At 49.2% G+C, this 17,070-nt stretch overlaps 1 protein-coding gene across 1 annotated transcript in view; it reads right to left on the bottom strand.

The window, feature by feature from the left end:
• Positions 1–17,070, bottom strand: part of LOC143956939 (T-cell surface glycoprotein CD4-like) — an 81,540-nt gene that overhangs the window by 20,701 nt on the left and 43,769 nt on the right. The window contains exons 5-7 of the mRNA XM_077467111.1: positions 12,525–12,758; positions 4,723–5,043; positions 3,920–4,162 (exon numbers count right to left, since the gene is read on the bottom strand). Of these exons, the coding sequence (XP_077323237.1) occupies positions 3,920–4,162; positions 4,723–5,043; positions 12,525–12,758 (798 nt within the window). The remainder of the gene's footprint in view (positions 1–3,919; positions 4,163–4,722; positions 5,044–12,524; positions 12,759–17,070) is intronic.

The following is a 17,070-nucleotide window of genomic DNA, read 5'->3' on the forward strand; positions in this document are numbered from 1 at the left end:
GATGATCAGAGACTGCAGACATAGTACAGGAGATGATCAGAGACTGCAGACATGATACAGGAGATGATCAGAGACTGCAGACATGATACAGGAGATGATCAGAGACTGCAGACATAATACAGGAGATGATCAGAGACTGCAGACATTGTACAGGAGATGATCAGAGACTGCAGGCATGATACAGGAGATGATCAGAGACTGCAGACATAGTACAGGAGATGATCAGAGACTGCAGACATAATACAGGAGATGATCAGAGACTGCAGACATGATACAGGAGATGATCAGAGACTGCAGACATAATACAGGAGACGGTCAGAGACTGCAGACATAGTACAGGAGATGATCAGAGACTGCAGACATAGTACAGGAGATGATCAGAGACTGCAGACATGATACAGGAGACGGTCAGAGACTGCAGACATAGTACAGGAGATGATCAGAGACTGCAGACATAGTACAGGAGATGATCAGAGACTGCAGACATAGTACAGGAGATGATCAGAGACTGCAGACATAGTACAGGAGATGATCAGAGACTGCAGACATAGTACAGGAGATGATCAGAGACTGCAGACATGATACAGGAGATGATCAGAGACTGCAGACATAGTACAGGAGATGATCAGAGACTGCAGACATGATACAGGAGATGATCAGAGACTGCAGACATAATACAGGAGATGATCAGAGACTGCAGACATTGTACAGGAGATGATCAGAGACTGCAGGCATAATACAGGAGATGATCAGAGACTGCAGACATAGTACAGGAGATGATCAGAGACTGCAGACATAGTACAGGAGATGATCAGAGACTGCAGACATGATACAGGAGATGATCAGAGACTGCAGACATGATACAGGAGATGATCAGAGACTGCAGACATAATACAGGAGATGATCAGAGACTGCAGACATTGTACAGGAGATGATCAGAGACTGCAGGCATGATACAGGAGATGATCAGAGACTGCAGACATAGTACAGGAGATGATCAGAGACTGCAGACATAATACAGGAGATGATCAGAGACTGCAGACATAGTACAGGAGATGATCAGAGACTGCAGACATAATACAGGAGACGGTCAGAGACTGCAGACATGGTACAGGAGATGATCAGAGACTGCAGACATAGTACAGGAGATGATCAGAGACTGCAGACATGATACAGGAGACGGTCAGAGACTGCAGACATAGTACAGGAGATGATCAGAGACTGCAGACATAGTACAGGAGATGATCAGAGACTGCAGACATAGTACAGGAGATGATCAGAGACTGCAGACATAATACAGGAGACGGTCAGAGACTGCAGACATGGTACAGGAGATGATCAGAGACTGCAGACATAGTACAGGAGATGATCAGAGACTGCAGACATAGTACAGGAGATGATCAGAGACTGCAGACATAGTACAGGAGATGATCAGAGACTGCAGACATGATACAGGAGATGATCAGAGACTGCAGACATAGTACAGGAGATGATCAGAGACTGCAGACATAGTACAGGAGATGATCAGAGACTGCAGACATGATACAGGAGATGATCAGAGACTGCAGACATAATACAGGAGATGATCAGAGACTGCAGACATTGTACAGGAGATGATCAGAGACTGCAGGCATAATACAGGAGATGATCAGAGACTGCAGACATGATACAGGAGACGGTCAGAGACTGCAGACATAGTACAGGAGATGATCAGAGACTGCAGACATAATACAGGAGATGATCAGAGACTGCAGACATAGTACAGGAGATGATCAGAGACTGCAGACATAGTACAGGAGATGATCAGAGACTGCAGACATAATACAGGAGATGATCAGAGACTGCAGACATAGTACAGGAGATGATCAGAGACTGCAGACATAGTACAGGAGATGATCAGAGACTGCAGACATGATACAGGAGACGGTCAGAGACTGCAGACATAGTACAGGAGATGATCAGAGACTGTAGACATAGTACAGGAGACGGTCAGAGACTGCAGACATAGTACAGGAGATGATCAGAGACTGCAGACATAGTACAGGAGATGATCAGAGACTGCAGACATGATACAGGAGACGGTCAGAGACTGCAGACATAGTACAGGAGATGATCAGAGACTGCAGACATGATACAGGAGATGATCAGAGACTGCAGACATAGTACAGGAGATGATCAGAGACTGCAGACATAGTACAGGAGATGTTTAGAGACTGCAGACATAGTACAGGAGATGATCAGAGACTGCAGACATAATACAGGAGATGATCAGAGACTGCAGACATAATACAGGAGATGATCAGAGACTGCAGACATAGTACAGGAGATGATCAGAGACTGCAGACATAGTACAGGAGATGATCAGAGACTGCAGACATGATACAGGAGATGATCAGAGACTGCAGACATGATACAGGAGATGATCAGAGACTGCAGACATAATACAGGAGATGATCAGAGACTGCAGACATTGTACAGGAGATGATCAGAGACTGCAGGCATGATACAGGAGATGATCAGAGACTGCAGACATAGTACAGGAGATGATCAGAGACTGCAGACATAATACAGGAGATGATCAGAAACTGCAGACATAGTACAGGAGATGATCAGAGACTGCAGGCATAATACAGGAGATGATCAGAGACTGCAGACATGATACAGGAGACGGTCAGAGACTGCAGACATAGTACAGGAGATGATCAGAGACTGCAGACATAATACAGGAGATGATCAGAGACTGCAGACATAGTACAGGAGATGATCAGAGACTGCAGACATAGTACAGGAGATGATCAGAGACTGCAGACATAATACAGGAGATGATCAGAGACTGCAGACATAGTACAGGAGATGATCAGAGACTGCAGACATAGTACAGGAGATGATCAGAGACTGCAGACATGATACAGGAGACGGTCAGAGACTGCAGACATAGTACAGGAGATGATCAGAGACTGTAGACATAGTACAGGATATGATCAGAGACTGCAGACATAGTACAGGAGACGGTCAGAGACTGCAGACATAGTACAGGAGATGATCAGAGACTGCAGACATAGTACAGGAGATGATCAGAGACTGCAGACATGATACAGGAGACGGTCAGAGACTGCAGACATAGTACAGGAGATGATCAGAGACTGCAGACATGATACAGGAGATGATCAGAGACTGCAGACATAGTACAGGAGATGATCAGAGACTGCAGACATAGTACAGGAGATGATCAGAGACTGCAGACATAGTACAGGAGATGATCAGAGACTGCAGACATAGTACAGGAGATGTTTAGAGACTGCAGACATAGTACAGGAGATGATCAGAGACTGCAGACATAGTACAGGAGATGATCAGAGACTGCAGACATAGTACAGGAGATGATCAGAGACTGCAGACATAATACAGGAGATGATCAGAGACTGCAGACATAATACAGGAGATGATCAGAGACTGCAGACATAGTACAGGAGATGATCAGAGACTGCAGACATAATACAGGAGATGATCAGAGACTGCAGACATGGTTCAGGAGATGATCAGAGACTGCAGACATGGTACAGGAGATGATCAGAGACTGCAGACATAATACAGGAGATGATCAGAGACTGCAGACATAGTACAGGAGACGGCCAGAGACTGCAGACATAGTACAGGAGATGATCAGAGACTGCAGACATGATGCAGGAGACAGTCATTGACTGGACACATATTACATGAGACTGCTAGAGATCACAGCTATAACAGAGAAATAGGTAAACAGAGATTAGTGTCTGAATGGACCCCAAGGGCCACATAAAAGTGTGCCAACGGGCCACATGTGGCCCCCAGGACGTGGGTTGAGCAGCAGTGTGTCCCTGTAGAGAGTTTCGCTCACCCTCTGCACACATCTCGCAGTCTCTGTGGGACAAACACCTACCGAGTGTCAGATCAGCGCTGACAAGCGTCTTCTCCTTGACCACGATGCGGCAGGCCCAGTTCCCCAATGTCTCCGGTATGACGGTCACTTCCTCGGTCACGTTTAATGCCCCCGGGGGGCCGCACTTCTCTCGGTTTATGTTGGTATTTTGCCAGCAAAGCTTCCCGTTCTCATCCAGGCAGTTTGCTTGACACAGAAGGGTGACGGTGGACTCCATGGAGAGGTGGTCTTTGGAGGAGGACACTGCAATGGTGGGACAGAAGCACATTATGGTCATCGCCTCTTCTCAGAGGACACCCCTGGAGAACATCTCATGAACAGACTGAGCACTTTGCAAAGGGTGGAATTCTAACCAGACCAGAGGAGGAGAGTATTCCGAGTGAGTTCATCCCAAGGCTGCCATGGACTCATCTGGAGTTTGTCTCTCGGGGTTTGGTCCTTCACCTGCCTCTCAGTCACCGGGTTTCATGAGGTGGGTGTTGAAGCCCAGGCCTTCCACCTGCATCCATTCACCTTCTGAGAAGAAGAATTGGGAGCCCTTGGCATGATGGAGATCAATGCCTCGGAGAGACCATGCCCTCCCAGTGCCTGGCCTTCAATAGCCATGCCAATCAAAGTCCATGACTGAGAAGCAGGTGCAGAACCTTGGGAGAGAAACTCTGGATTTACAGCCACAGGACATCCACGACCAGATGGATCAAAGTGCTCAACTCTTCTTGGCCGGTCTACTTAGACTTTTTTTTTAGCCGGCTACCGAAATACAATATGGAGTTATATGAAGGCGGGACAAACGTTTTACACACCTGTGAGATTTGCCACACACACTTCCCTCTGCAGCTTCTTCCTTCTACCTTCCATCTCTAGAACAATCTCCATCTGGTAGTCTCCAATCTCGGGATTAGGAAGATGGAGATCTAAGCTGTACGCATTGCCCCCGCAGCCTTCCAGCCAGCAGACAGAAGAACCGTTGATGGAAAGTGGTTGGATGACCTTGGATGGGTACGTGACTTTCCCTTCCACAACTTTGACTTCATTGGACTTCACTCTGAAATTGAACTGCCAGCGGAGGATCACCGGCTTCGAGTTCTGTATATACACAATACCTGAAGAGGCACTATAGGAACCTACAAAAAAAAAAAGCAAACAATGTGAGGGAAGGGCAAAGCAAAGAGCTTCCTAAAAAGTCCTATTCTCATCCAAATTTCTTGGAGGTGTGCACGAGGGTTTGATCCTCCGTCCAGTCTTTATCTGTCACCTTGGTGTGGAAATGACTGTGTTAGGAACATCCCCCATTTCACATTCTAATAATTGCGCCAGGGCTCTGCCTCGAGCCGAATGTCCTGGCCAGGGCTGCTGATAAGGTAGTACAACCAGCCCTCCTGTACTGGGCCTGGGCCCCATCAATTCAAAAGGGGGAGGAGGGCCAGCTATACTGTCTTTCTGCAGACACCGATTCTCTTCTGCCTCCTCCTGCAGCGCTGCCATCTTCTCCTCCACTCCCTCCCTCCAGCTGTGCTGCAGGGGGATCATTTCTAGCATCCGCACTCCCATCCCCCTGCTTTCCGGGCCCCTGCTGTGCGCTCCTTTTCCCTGCAGCGTTTTCTGACTTCCCTTCTCTCCCGCCAGCAGCTACTGCAGGCACACAAAAGGATGTTTCAGGATGGAGAGTGGGGGATAGACATGTGCGATTCGTTTCGTACGAATCTCAAATTCGTACGAATTTCCCAAAATTCGTACGTTCGGAAGGATCTGAAATACGAATTGCCGTGCGTCCGAATTCTGTACGCAATACGAACTTTTGTTTACGAATTTCGGATCAGTTGTCGTCGCATAGACGATTCAGTCATTATGCTTATTATGAGGGGCTCCCACCATCCCTGTGCTATGCTGACTTCCTCCTGGGGCTGTACCTCTGCTGTGCTCATTATGAGGGGCTCCCACCATCCCTGTGCTGTGCTGACTTCCTCCTGGGGCTGCTTATTATGAGGGGCTCCCACCATCCCTGTGCTATGCTGATTTCCTCCTGGGGCTGTACCTCTGCTGTGCATATTATGAGGGGCTCCCACCATCCCTGTGCTATGCTCATTATGAGGGGCTCCCACCATCCCTGTGCTGTGCTGACTTCCTCCTGGGGCTGCTTATTATTAGGGGCTCCCTCCATCCCTGTGCTATGCTGATTTCCTCCTGGGGCTGTACCTCTGCTGTGCATATTATGAGGGGCTCCCACCATCCCTGTGCTATGCTCATTATGAGGGGCTCCCACCATCCCTGTGCTGTGCTGACTTCCTCCTGGGGCTGCTTATTATGAGGGGCTCCCACCATCCCTGTGCTATGCTGACTTCCTCCTGGGGCTGTACCTCTGCTGTGCATATTATGAGGGGCTCCCACCATCCCTGTGCTATGCTGACTTCCTCCTGGGGCTGCTTACTATGAGGGAATTTCGGACACGAAATACAAAGTACAAATTAATTTTAATACGAACCGTAACGGAACAGAATGAAACAAATTTATTGACGGCGCCCATGTCTAGTTGGGGATGGGGCTGGTTAAATATACCATATAATAATTGATTTTAGTGTATTTTTAAGGAAAATATAATTTGGTATTTTGTGTGGGGGGGGGGGGGGGGCACAGCCTTGTCGGGTAAGCAGTATGGGGCCCTGTGATTTCTAACAGCAGCCCTGGTCCTGGCTCCTGTGTCTAGAGTGCATTTGGTATCTATTTCTATGGAGTAACACCGGTATCCTCCATGGTTCCTCTAGTCAGGGCTGCTGACACAGGGTCCCATACAGCCAATGCTTCAGGTATGAATGAACACATTGAGTGAGCGGTACTGAACACTCATTGCATTCATTCAGTAAAGGAAGGGGCTGTTTTTTTTATATACTTTGTTGGGAAAAAAAAGAAAAATCGAGATAAATAAAGATAAAAAAAAAAAAGTAAAGGAAGGGGCTGGTAAATATGACATATTTACCAGACCCTTCCCCCCCTCTCAAACTTGAAGGATCCTATTGTGTGCTTGCAGCTTCCGGCAGGAAGGAGAGGATGGAAGCCACCAAAACACTGCGGGGGTGGGGGGCACACAGGAGAGCCTGGGCAGCTGGGGGAAATGTGTGGTGCACATGGAGGGTGAGTGACGGGGGTCAATTACTGGAACCAATCCCTTGTATGGCTCTCTCTGCAGCAGCTGAAAGCCAACGGGAGGGAGAGGAGAAGAAGCCAGCTTTCAGCTGCTGCAGCTCTAGTAATTGCCCCCCTGTCGCACCGATCACCCTCTTCGAATTCACCCTGCTGCCTGGGCCCCCCTACTGGCACCGGGCCCCATACAGGAGGACTGGTGATACCCCCTTATCTATGACCCTGTCTTTAGTACAGTCATTCCCAGCCAGAATCCTGAGGTTTCCAGAAGTTCCTTGAGTTGTACCTGATTGATCTCCCATCTGGTTGTGCCTGGAAAATTCTGTGTCCAATCCCACCTGGCAGAGCCAGTGGCATGCCACCAATGATTAAAGATTAGGTACGCTCATGTGGAGAGGCATGTAATTGCCATCATCCCTTAGTATATGCAACAATAAAGTGCCTCCAACATTTTTAAGGCAATAAACAATGAAGAAAGGAAATATATATATATAAAAAACAATTATATTCTTTATTAATACAAAAAGATTTTCTTGTTAAAAAAAAGTAACGATCGTAGAAAACCCGAATCACAAAAGATAGAATTGAGCATAAACATTCACATGGATGTGACATTAGAAAGTGGCTAAATTCAACTACGTTTCAACAAAGAAACCTAATTAGAACATGGTTCCAAGTGATCGGTAGTTGAGAGGTCCGACGCGTTTCGAATTAGTGCATATAAATTCTTCATCAGGGACAAAAAAGAACACTTTCTGAAAATACAGAATACAATATCAATGTAACAAATGAAAACATATTCAATACAATGTACCGTTTGATAAATACCATAACATCCAATAAAAACGTACAAGTCCGCCCACTGATGTTGAAGAGGACTCTTCTCCACTACAGGCATTCCACTTAAGCACGGCTTTAGACCTCCACCGCATAAAGGGACCCAAGAGTAAAGAACGCAACGGGGACATGCACCTAACAATGGCTCCACCATTAAGTACATGACCCCGTTGAGTTCTTTACTCTTGGGTCCCTTTGTGCGGTGGAGGTCTAAAGCCGTGCTTAGGCCCTTTTCACACTGGGGCGGTGCGGCTGACGGCGGTAAAGCGCCGCTATTTCTGGCGGCGCTTTACCGTCGTTTTAGTAGCGGTCTGCGGGCGATAGCGGGGTGGTTTTAACCCCGCTAGCGGCCGAAAAAGGGTTAAAACCGCACGCACGCCGGGGATTTGCCAGCGGTATAGCCGCGCTGCCCCATTGATTTCAATGGGTAGGAGCGGTGAATACACGGCTCCTTCACCGCTCCAAAGATGCGGCTAGCAGGACTTTTTTTACCGTCCTGCTAGCGCACCGCTCGAGAGTGAAAGCCCTCGGGCTTTCACACTGGAGTGAAAGGGGCCGGTTTTTTCAGGCGCTACACAGGCGCCTGAAAACCGCCCCAGTGTGAAAGGGGCCTTTAGTGGAATGCCTGTAGTGGAGAAGAGTCCTCTTCAACATCAGTGGGCGGACTTATAAGTTTTTATGGGATGTTATGGTATTTATCAAACGGTACATTGTATTGAATATGTTTGCAATTGTTATATTGATATTGTATTCTGTATTTTCAGAAAGTGTTTTTTTTTTGTCCCTGATGAAGAATTTATGTGCACTAATTCGAAACGCGTCGGACCTCTCAACTACCGGTCACTTGGAACCATGTTCTAATTAGGTTTCTTTGTTTGAAACGTAGTTGAATTTTGCCACTTTCTAATGTCACATCCATGTGAATGTATATGTTCAGTTCTATCTTTTGTGATTCGGGTTTTCTACGATAGTTACTTTTTTTTTTAACCACTTGAGATCCGCGCTATAGTCAATTGACGGCTACAGCGCGGATCTCCTTTTCCGGGACGACGTCTATTGACGTCGTCCCGTGTACGAGCGGCCTGCGCGCGCCCTGAGGGGCGCGCGCGGCGCGCTCTGTGATCGGCGAGTCCATGAGACTCGCCTGATCACCGATCCGTGCAAGGGGTCGATCCCGACCCCTTATCACGTGATCAGCTGTCAGCCAATGACAGCTGATCAGGTGACATAACAGCTAGTATTCCTCCTCGCGCTGACAGCGCGTGGAGAAGAAAAAAAAGCCGATCACTGGCGGCCGTGATCGGGACATCAGTCCCGATCACGGCCAGCAATACAAGCGCCCACCTGCCCCCTGCCAGTGCCCACCTGCCCCCTGCAGTGCCACCCTAATAAAAAGTAAGTGCCCCCCATCAGTGCCACCCAGCAGTGACCATAGTGCCACCCAGCAGTGCCCACAGTGCCACCCAGCAGTGCCCACAGTGCCACCCACAGTGCCACCCAGCAGTGCCACCCACAGTGCCACCCACAGTGCCCACAATCTGCCTCAAAGGTGCTGCACCCCAGTGCCGCCCATCAGTGCCCAGCAGTGCCGCCCAACAGTGCCCAGCAGTGCCGCCCATCAGTGCCCAGCAGTGCCACCTATCAGAGCCACCTATCAGTGCCACCTATCAGTGCCCATCAGTCCCATCTATCAGTGGTACCTATCAGTGCCCATCCGTGCCACCCATCCGTGCCACCCATCCGTGCCATCTTATCTGTGCCCATCTTTGCCCATCAGTGCCGCCTTATCTGTGCCCATCGTTGCCGCCTTATCTGTGCCTATTAGTGCCGCCTTAACTATGCATATCAGTGCCCACCAGTGCAGCCTATCAGTGCCCACCAATGCAGCCCATCAGTGCCCACCATTGCAGCCCATCAGTGCCCACCAATGCAGCCTATCAGTGCCGCCTCATCAGTGCACTTCAATGAAGGAGAAAAATGACCCGTTTGCAAAATTTTATAACAAACTATTAAAACATGATTTTTTTTTGCATCTTTTTTTGTTTGTTTAGCAAAAAATAAAACTCCGAGCTGTAACTAAATACCACCAAAAGAAATCTCTATTTGTGGGAAAAAAATGATAAAAATTTCATTTGGGTACAGTGTTGTATGCCCGCGCAATTGTCATTCAAAGTGCATCAGCACTGAAAGCTGAAAATTGGTCTGGGCAGGAGGGGGGTTTAAGTGCCCAGTAAGCAAGTGGTTAACAAGAAAATCTTTTTGTATTAATAAAGAATATAATTGTTTTTTTTTCATATATATATATTTCCTTTCTTCATTGTTTATTTCCTTAAAAATCCCAATTTTGGAGGTACTTTATTGTTGACACCAATGACGATAACTAAAACTAATTCAAAATTTCCCACTGGTTATATATCACAGCGGCTCAATCTGTGTCTGTAGTGCGCGTTCAAAGCTTCACACCACAGATAATCGCATCTTGTTCTGCCGCGCACACACCAGCGGATTTTCAATTCCTGACGCTCAAAATTCCTGCGCATGCTCGGAAACAATTAGACAATTGAACTTCATTTTCCAGGCTCTTCATAGTGTTGTACGTCACCGTGTTCTTGACGGTCGAAAGTTCGGAGAACTTGTGTGACCCGCGTGTATGCAAGTCAAGCTTGAGCGGAATCCCATCGGAAAAACCATCCAAGATTTTTTCTACGGGATTCCGCTCAAGCTTGTCTTGCATACACGCGGGTCACACAAAAGATCGCTGAACTTTCGACCTTCAAGAACGCGGTGACGTACAGCACTATGATGAGCCGGGAAAATGAAGTTCAATTGTCGAATTGTTTCTGAGCGTGTGTCGAATTGTTTCCAAACGTGTGTCGAATTGTTTCCGAGCGTGCGTCGAATTGTTTCCGAGCGTGCGTCGAATTGTTTCCGAGCGTGTGTCAAATTGTTTCCGAGCGTGCGTCGAATTGTTTCCGAGCGTGCGTCAAATTGTTTCTGAGCGTGCGTCGAATTGTTTCCGAGCGTGTGCCGAATTGTTTCCGAGCGTGCGTCTAATTGTTTGCGAGCGCGTGTCGAATTGTTTCCGAGCGTGCGTCGAATTGTTTCCGAGCGTGTGTCGAATTGTTTCCGAGCGTGTGTCGAATTGTTTCCGAGCGTGCGTCGAATTGTTTCCGAGCGTGTGTCGAATTGTTTCCGAGCGTGCGTCTAATTGTTTGCGAGCGCGTGTCGAATTGTTTCCAAGCGCGTGTCGAATTGTTTCCGAGCGTGAGTCGAATTGTTTCCGAGCGTGCGTCGAATTGTTTCCGAGCGTGCGTCAAATTGTTTCCGAGCGTGCGTTGAATTGTTTCTGAGCGTGCGTCTAATTGTTTGCGAGCGCGTGGCGAATTGTTTCCGAGCGTGTGTCGAATTGTTTCCGAGCGCGTGGCGAATTGTTTCCGAGCGTGTGTGGAATTGTTTCCGAGCGTGAGTCGAATTGTTTCCGAGCGTGCGTCGAATTGTTTCCGAGCGCGTGGCGAATTGTTTCCGAGCGTGAGTCGAATTGTTTCCGAGCGTGCGTCGAATTGTTTCCGAGCGTGTGTGGAATTGTTTCCGAGCGTGAGTCGAATTGTTTCCGAGCGTGCGTCGAATTGTTTCCGAGCGTGTGTCGAATTGTTTCCGAGCGTGAGTCGAATTGTTTCCGAGCGTGCGTCGAATTGTTTCCGAGCGTGTGTCGAATTGTTTCCGAGCGTGCGTCGAATTGTTTGCGAGCGTGTGTCGAATTGTTTCCGAGCGTGTGTCGAATTGTTTCCGAGCGTGTGTCGAATTGTTTCCGAGCGTGTGTCGAATTGTTTCCGAGCGCGTGTCAAATTGTTTCCGAGCGTGCGTCGAATTGTTTCCGAGCGTGCGTCGAATTGTTTCCGAGCGTGTGTCGAATTGTTTCCGAGCGTGCGTCGAATTGTTTCCGAGCGTGCGTCGAATTGTTTCCGAGCGTGCGTCTAATTGTTTCCGAGCGTGCGTCTAATTGTTTCCGAGCGTGCGTCGAATTGTTTCCGAGCGTGCGTCGAATTGTTTCCGAGCGTGCGTCGAATTGTTTCCGAGCGTGCGTCGAATTGTTTCCGAGCGCGTGTCGAATTGTTTCCGAGCGTGTGTCGAATTGTTTCCGAGCATGCATAGGAATTTTACGTGTAGGAATCGCTACAGGCGATCGGAATTTCCGATCAAAACTTTTTTTTTTTTCGACTGAAAAATTGAGAACCTGCTCTCAGTATTTTGCTGGCGGGAATTCGGCCAGCAAAACTCGGATGGAGCGCACACACACGGTCGCAAAAGCTCTCATCTGTCTTTTTGCTGGCGGGATTTCCGATCGTGCGTACGCGGCATCAGAGTTATGTCATGAGTTTGGAAATTCTAGAGAAACGCTGAAATAATGCATTACATTGTAGCTAAAACCATTCGATTTTCATTGACTTAAATGTTCCGGAGAGTTTAGTCAACTACAATACAACTAAAACTAAAACAATTCAGATGACTAAAATACGACTAAAACTAAAATGGCATTTTGGTCAAAGGACTATAACTAAAGCTAAATAGAAATCTATTAACTCTGGAAAATAGAAGTAAATAAGAATGATTATCGGGCGTCTTCCATTACCGAGGACTCTGATGGTTGTGGAGATATTGAGCTCCTCATTGCCGTCCGTCTTGATATGACACCAATATTGACCGGCGCTCTGCAAGTCCACCTCCTTCATCTCTAGACTCGTTCCTCTGTCTAGATGCTTCTCATCCTTCGTCCAATGGACCTGGAGCCCCGGGACCTTCTCAGGAGACAGCTCCAGTTTTAGGTCCTCGGATGACAGGAGGCTTTTGGAAGGTGTTGCTGACACTGCAAGAAATAATAAGAAACAACAACAACAACAACAACAACAACAACGTATGAATAAAACTTTGGTCCCTACAGAAGCCGTGTGGTGGCGCCAACTGGCAAGATGGGGAAAAATACTTTTCTGCCTTGTCTTGTGTTTGGGACCAGAGGCAGTCCATCCATTAGTGGCGCAGGGCACCGCCCCCCAATCCATCCGACTGGCTCCCCATGTAGGACGCTGGATGCATGTATTCCAATGGGGGGGGGGGGGGGTTGGAGCACATGATTAAAGCCAGGCTCTAATAGGCTTCAAAATAGGTTGGGCCCTGGGGGGAGGGGGGTGGGGGAAGGGGGTTAGGGGGCACTGCACCCTGAGTCCACCTAGTTGTGTGACAATAGCGAATGAATATTCACTATTTTCACACCGATTCTCCTCACCGGCCAATCAGGAAGCGGGTCTGAGACTCATTTCCCGATTGTATTAAAGGAGAAGTGTTCCGATTGGCCACCAAGAAGGAGGGTGGAGACAGAAGCCGCCAGTCCCGCGGAGGAGAGCAGGGGAAGTGGAGGCCCGCTGCCTGTCGTGCTCCTCTTCACTCCCCCCCTCCATTTTTTTTTTTTTTAACACCAGCCGCCACTGGTTTGGACTAAGCTGGGCAAGGCTGGCCTGTGTCCTTACACATCAACCGTAGCGCTCATTCCCTCAGGGGGCACGCGGTTTGAGGTCTTTTCCTGTGGTTTTACCCCCAGCCAGGCACACAGTCCCTCCTGTGGCTCAATGAACAGTCCGGGGGAATTCTTTTCCGATGCTTTATTGAAAAACTCGAACTTGGAAAGGAGTAGGGTAACTGCGGGATACCCCGGGTAACTCCGGTAGCAAGGACACTAATCTTCCTCCTGCTATTGTGAGCACAGTCCTTGGATGCCTCCTTCCACTATCTTCCAGACACTTCTTTTCCGGTGATACCAGACCAGACCCCCAGATGAAGGTCCCTCAGTCATTTCCAGCCACTTTAGTCAGAGTTGGCCACACAGATAGCCTAGGCGGGACCTTGATGAACAGAAGACGCCTGGCAGCCTGCCCAGGAAGGCAGCAGCCCTCCAGGATGGGATCTCCTCCTCTAGGACGAGAAGTTCTCTGCTCTCAGTCTCATGGTATTTATGCTCCTTCCCAGTTATCATCTGGGCATCTCTGCTCAGGGATTGGCCAGGGCTGCATACATTTTCAGCTGCTAATTAGAATCTCCCAGCCAGAGGCGGACTGACATCTCATGGGGCCCCCGGGCAATAGAAGATTATGGGGCCCCTGGGCAATAGAAGATTATGGGCCACCCGGGCAATAGAAGATTATGGGGCCCCGGGCAATAGAAGATTATGGGGCCCCCGGGCAATAGGAGAAGATTATGGGGCCCCCGGGCAATAGAAGATTATGGGGCCCCCGGGCAATAGGAGAAGATTATGGGGCCCCCGGGCAATAGAAGATTATGGGGCCCCCAGGCAATAGAAGATTATGGGGCCCCTGGGCAATAGGAGATTATGGGGCCCCTGGGCAATAGGAGAAGATTATGGGGTCCCCGGGCAATAGTCGATTATGGGGCCCCCAGGCAATAGATTATGGGGCTACACAGTATACACACACATACAGTATACACACACAGACACACTATACACACACACAGAATACACACACTGAAAAGGCACTGGAGAGGCAGGGCAGCTATAATCTTGGGATTTTTGAAACAAAAAACAAAAGATTTTTACATACTGTCCCTGGTTTTATTGAGGCTGGAAACCCTGATGGGGCCCCTTAGTAGCATGGGGCCCTCGGGCAGTGCCCGAATGGTCAGTCCGCCCCTGCTCCCAGCCCACCAGCTTCCAGAAAGGTTTCAGACGGACAGGGGAAGCAATCAACTCTGCAGCCAGTGAAACACAGAACAGACCTGACTAATCACATTCAGCTACACTCATTACAGTAACTAAGATGACCTACCCCCGAGCACCTATGTAGTATGTAGGAGGGTGATGCACACGTAACGGAGGTGACAGGGAAACTGTCTGTCCACGAGGACAAGAAATGAAAGGAAAACTCTCCAGCGGGACACAGACATGAAAAACTGTCAGAGGTCTTAAAGTGGAAGGCGAGTCCAAACTTAAAGGAGAAGTACGGGGGGGGGGGGGAGCTGGTCTGGTTGTACTTCTCCTGTGGGGTTCAGTTCCCTCTGCTCTCCTGTGACCCGTTTCCAGCAGACAACAGTCTGAAGCCCGCTGTTGGCTGGCGTCACAGGGCCGGTCCAGGCTAGGACAAGATCGCGACGATGGAGTCAGGATCCTGACCACGTGCCTGGATCGGCAACCCGGCTCAGTCTCCCAGTGAGCCGCTGAGAGCCTGAGCCGGCCGCTCCTGCCCCCTCCATCGCTGAGAGCCTGAGCCGGCCGCTCCTGCCCCCTCCATAGCTGAGAGCCTGAGCCGGCCGCTCCTGCCCCCTCCATCGCTGAGAGCCTGAGCCGGCCGCTCCTGCCCCCTCCATCGCTGAGAGCCTGAGCCGGCCGCTCCTGCCCCCTCCATCGCTGAGAGCCTGAGCCGGCCCCTCCTGCCCCCTCCATAGCCCAGCAGTCACCAGCTCTCTGCTCTGTTTGATCGCTCGGTTCTCAGTGTAATGCCGCGTACACACGACCGGACTTCCCGGCAGGCTAGGTCAGACGGAATCATTTCCTCCGACAATCCGATCGTTTTTCGTTTTAAAAAATCCGACGGACCTAGAAATAGAACATGTTTCATATCTGTCCGACGGACTCAATTCCTATCGGGAAAAGCGTTGGTCTGTGTGCCGGTCCAACAGACCAAATATGACACAAGGGCAGCTATTGGCTACTGGCTATTGAACTTCCTTTTTTAGTCCCATTGACGTCATCGCGTTCAGAACGAACGGACTTTCGATTGGACTTAGTCCGGTTGTGTGTAGCCAACTCCGTTTGTTTGGAAAGTCTGTCGGAACTTCGCCGAAAGTCCATCGGGAAGACCGCCGGACCTAGCCTGCCGGAAAGTCCGGTCGCGTGTACGCGGCATTAGGGTTAGAGAAGCACAAAGAGCCAATCAGTTGTGCTGCCATGCTGATAGAAGTAGAGAGCAGAGTGACAGAGAGCGGAACTCGTCAGCCCACTGATTCTCCTTTCACTGTCCAGTCACATGGTGGAGGTGGGGAGGAAACCTGTAAGTAAAAGTGAAACTGCAACATAGAAAGATCAGGTGTCTTTCTTAGTCTGATGGGGCTGTGATGTGTGGCAGAGCTGTGTAAATCTCAGAACTGGATGGACAAAAATGTAAACTCTTTGACAGGTGTGAAAACATAAATATGTATTTCATCTGTGACTGTTTGCCTGAAGTTCAGTGTAAATGTGCTAAGGACGGCGAACATTTTATTGCACCTCAATGGAAGCCCCATTGGAGTAGAAAATAACCCCGGCATCGGTGGGAGTCAGTGGTCACAAAGATCAGCTGCTTAGCTTCACACTTCCCATGGAGGGGGGGGGGGCAAACAAGGGAGGAGAGGGGCGGGAGGAGAAGGAGCAGATCAGCTCTCTCCTCTCCTATCAGTGCAAGGGAGGGGGGAGGGGAAACTGTCTGGATGAGAGAGATGCTCTCAGCTCAGAGTCCTGCTGTCGAGACACTGATAGGCACTGATAGGTCTGCACCAATAATCAGGGCACTGATAGGTGGCACTGATGGGTACTGATAGGTGGCACTGTTTTGTGCTAATAGGCGTCATTGATAAGCTGCACTGATGGGCACAGATAGGTGGCACTGATGGCTACTGACAGGCTGTACTGATAGGCACTGATGGGTCTGCACCAATAATCAGGGCACTGATAGGCTGCACTGATGGCCACTTATAGGCACACTGATGTGTACTGATAGGTGGCACCGATGGCCACTTATAGACTGCACTAATGGCCAGTGAAAGGTGGCACTGCTGGCCAGTGAAAGGTGGCACTCATAGGTGACACTAATGAGCAATGATAGGCTGCACTGATGGCTACTGATAGGCTGCACTGATGGGCACTGATAGGTGACACTGTTGGGCACTGATAGGCTGAACTGATGGCCACTGATAGGTGACACTGATGGGCAATGATAGGTGACACTGATGGGCACTTATAGGTGACACTGATGGGCACTGATAGGCTGAACTGATGGCCACTGATAGGTGACACTGATGGCAATGATAGATGACACTGATGGCCACTGATAGGCTACACTGATGGCCACTGATAGGTGACACTGATGGGCAGTGATGGGTGACACTGATGGGCAGTGATAGGTGACACTGATGGC

Source organism: Lithobates pipiens, unplaced genomic scaffold (assembly GCF_037356315.1).
Source record: "Lithobates pipiens isolate NorthernLeopardFrog02 unplaced genomic scaffold, aLitPip1_a1.2 Scaffold_47, whole genome shotgun sequence".
Taxonomy (NCBI): Eukaryota; Metazoa; Chordata; class Amphibia; order Anura; family Ranidae; genus Lithobates; species Lithobates pipiens.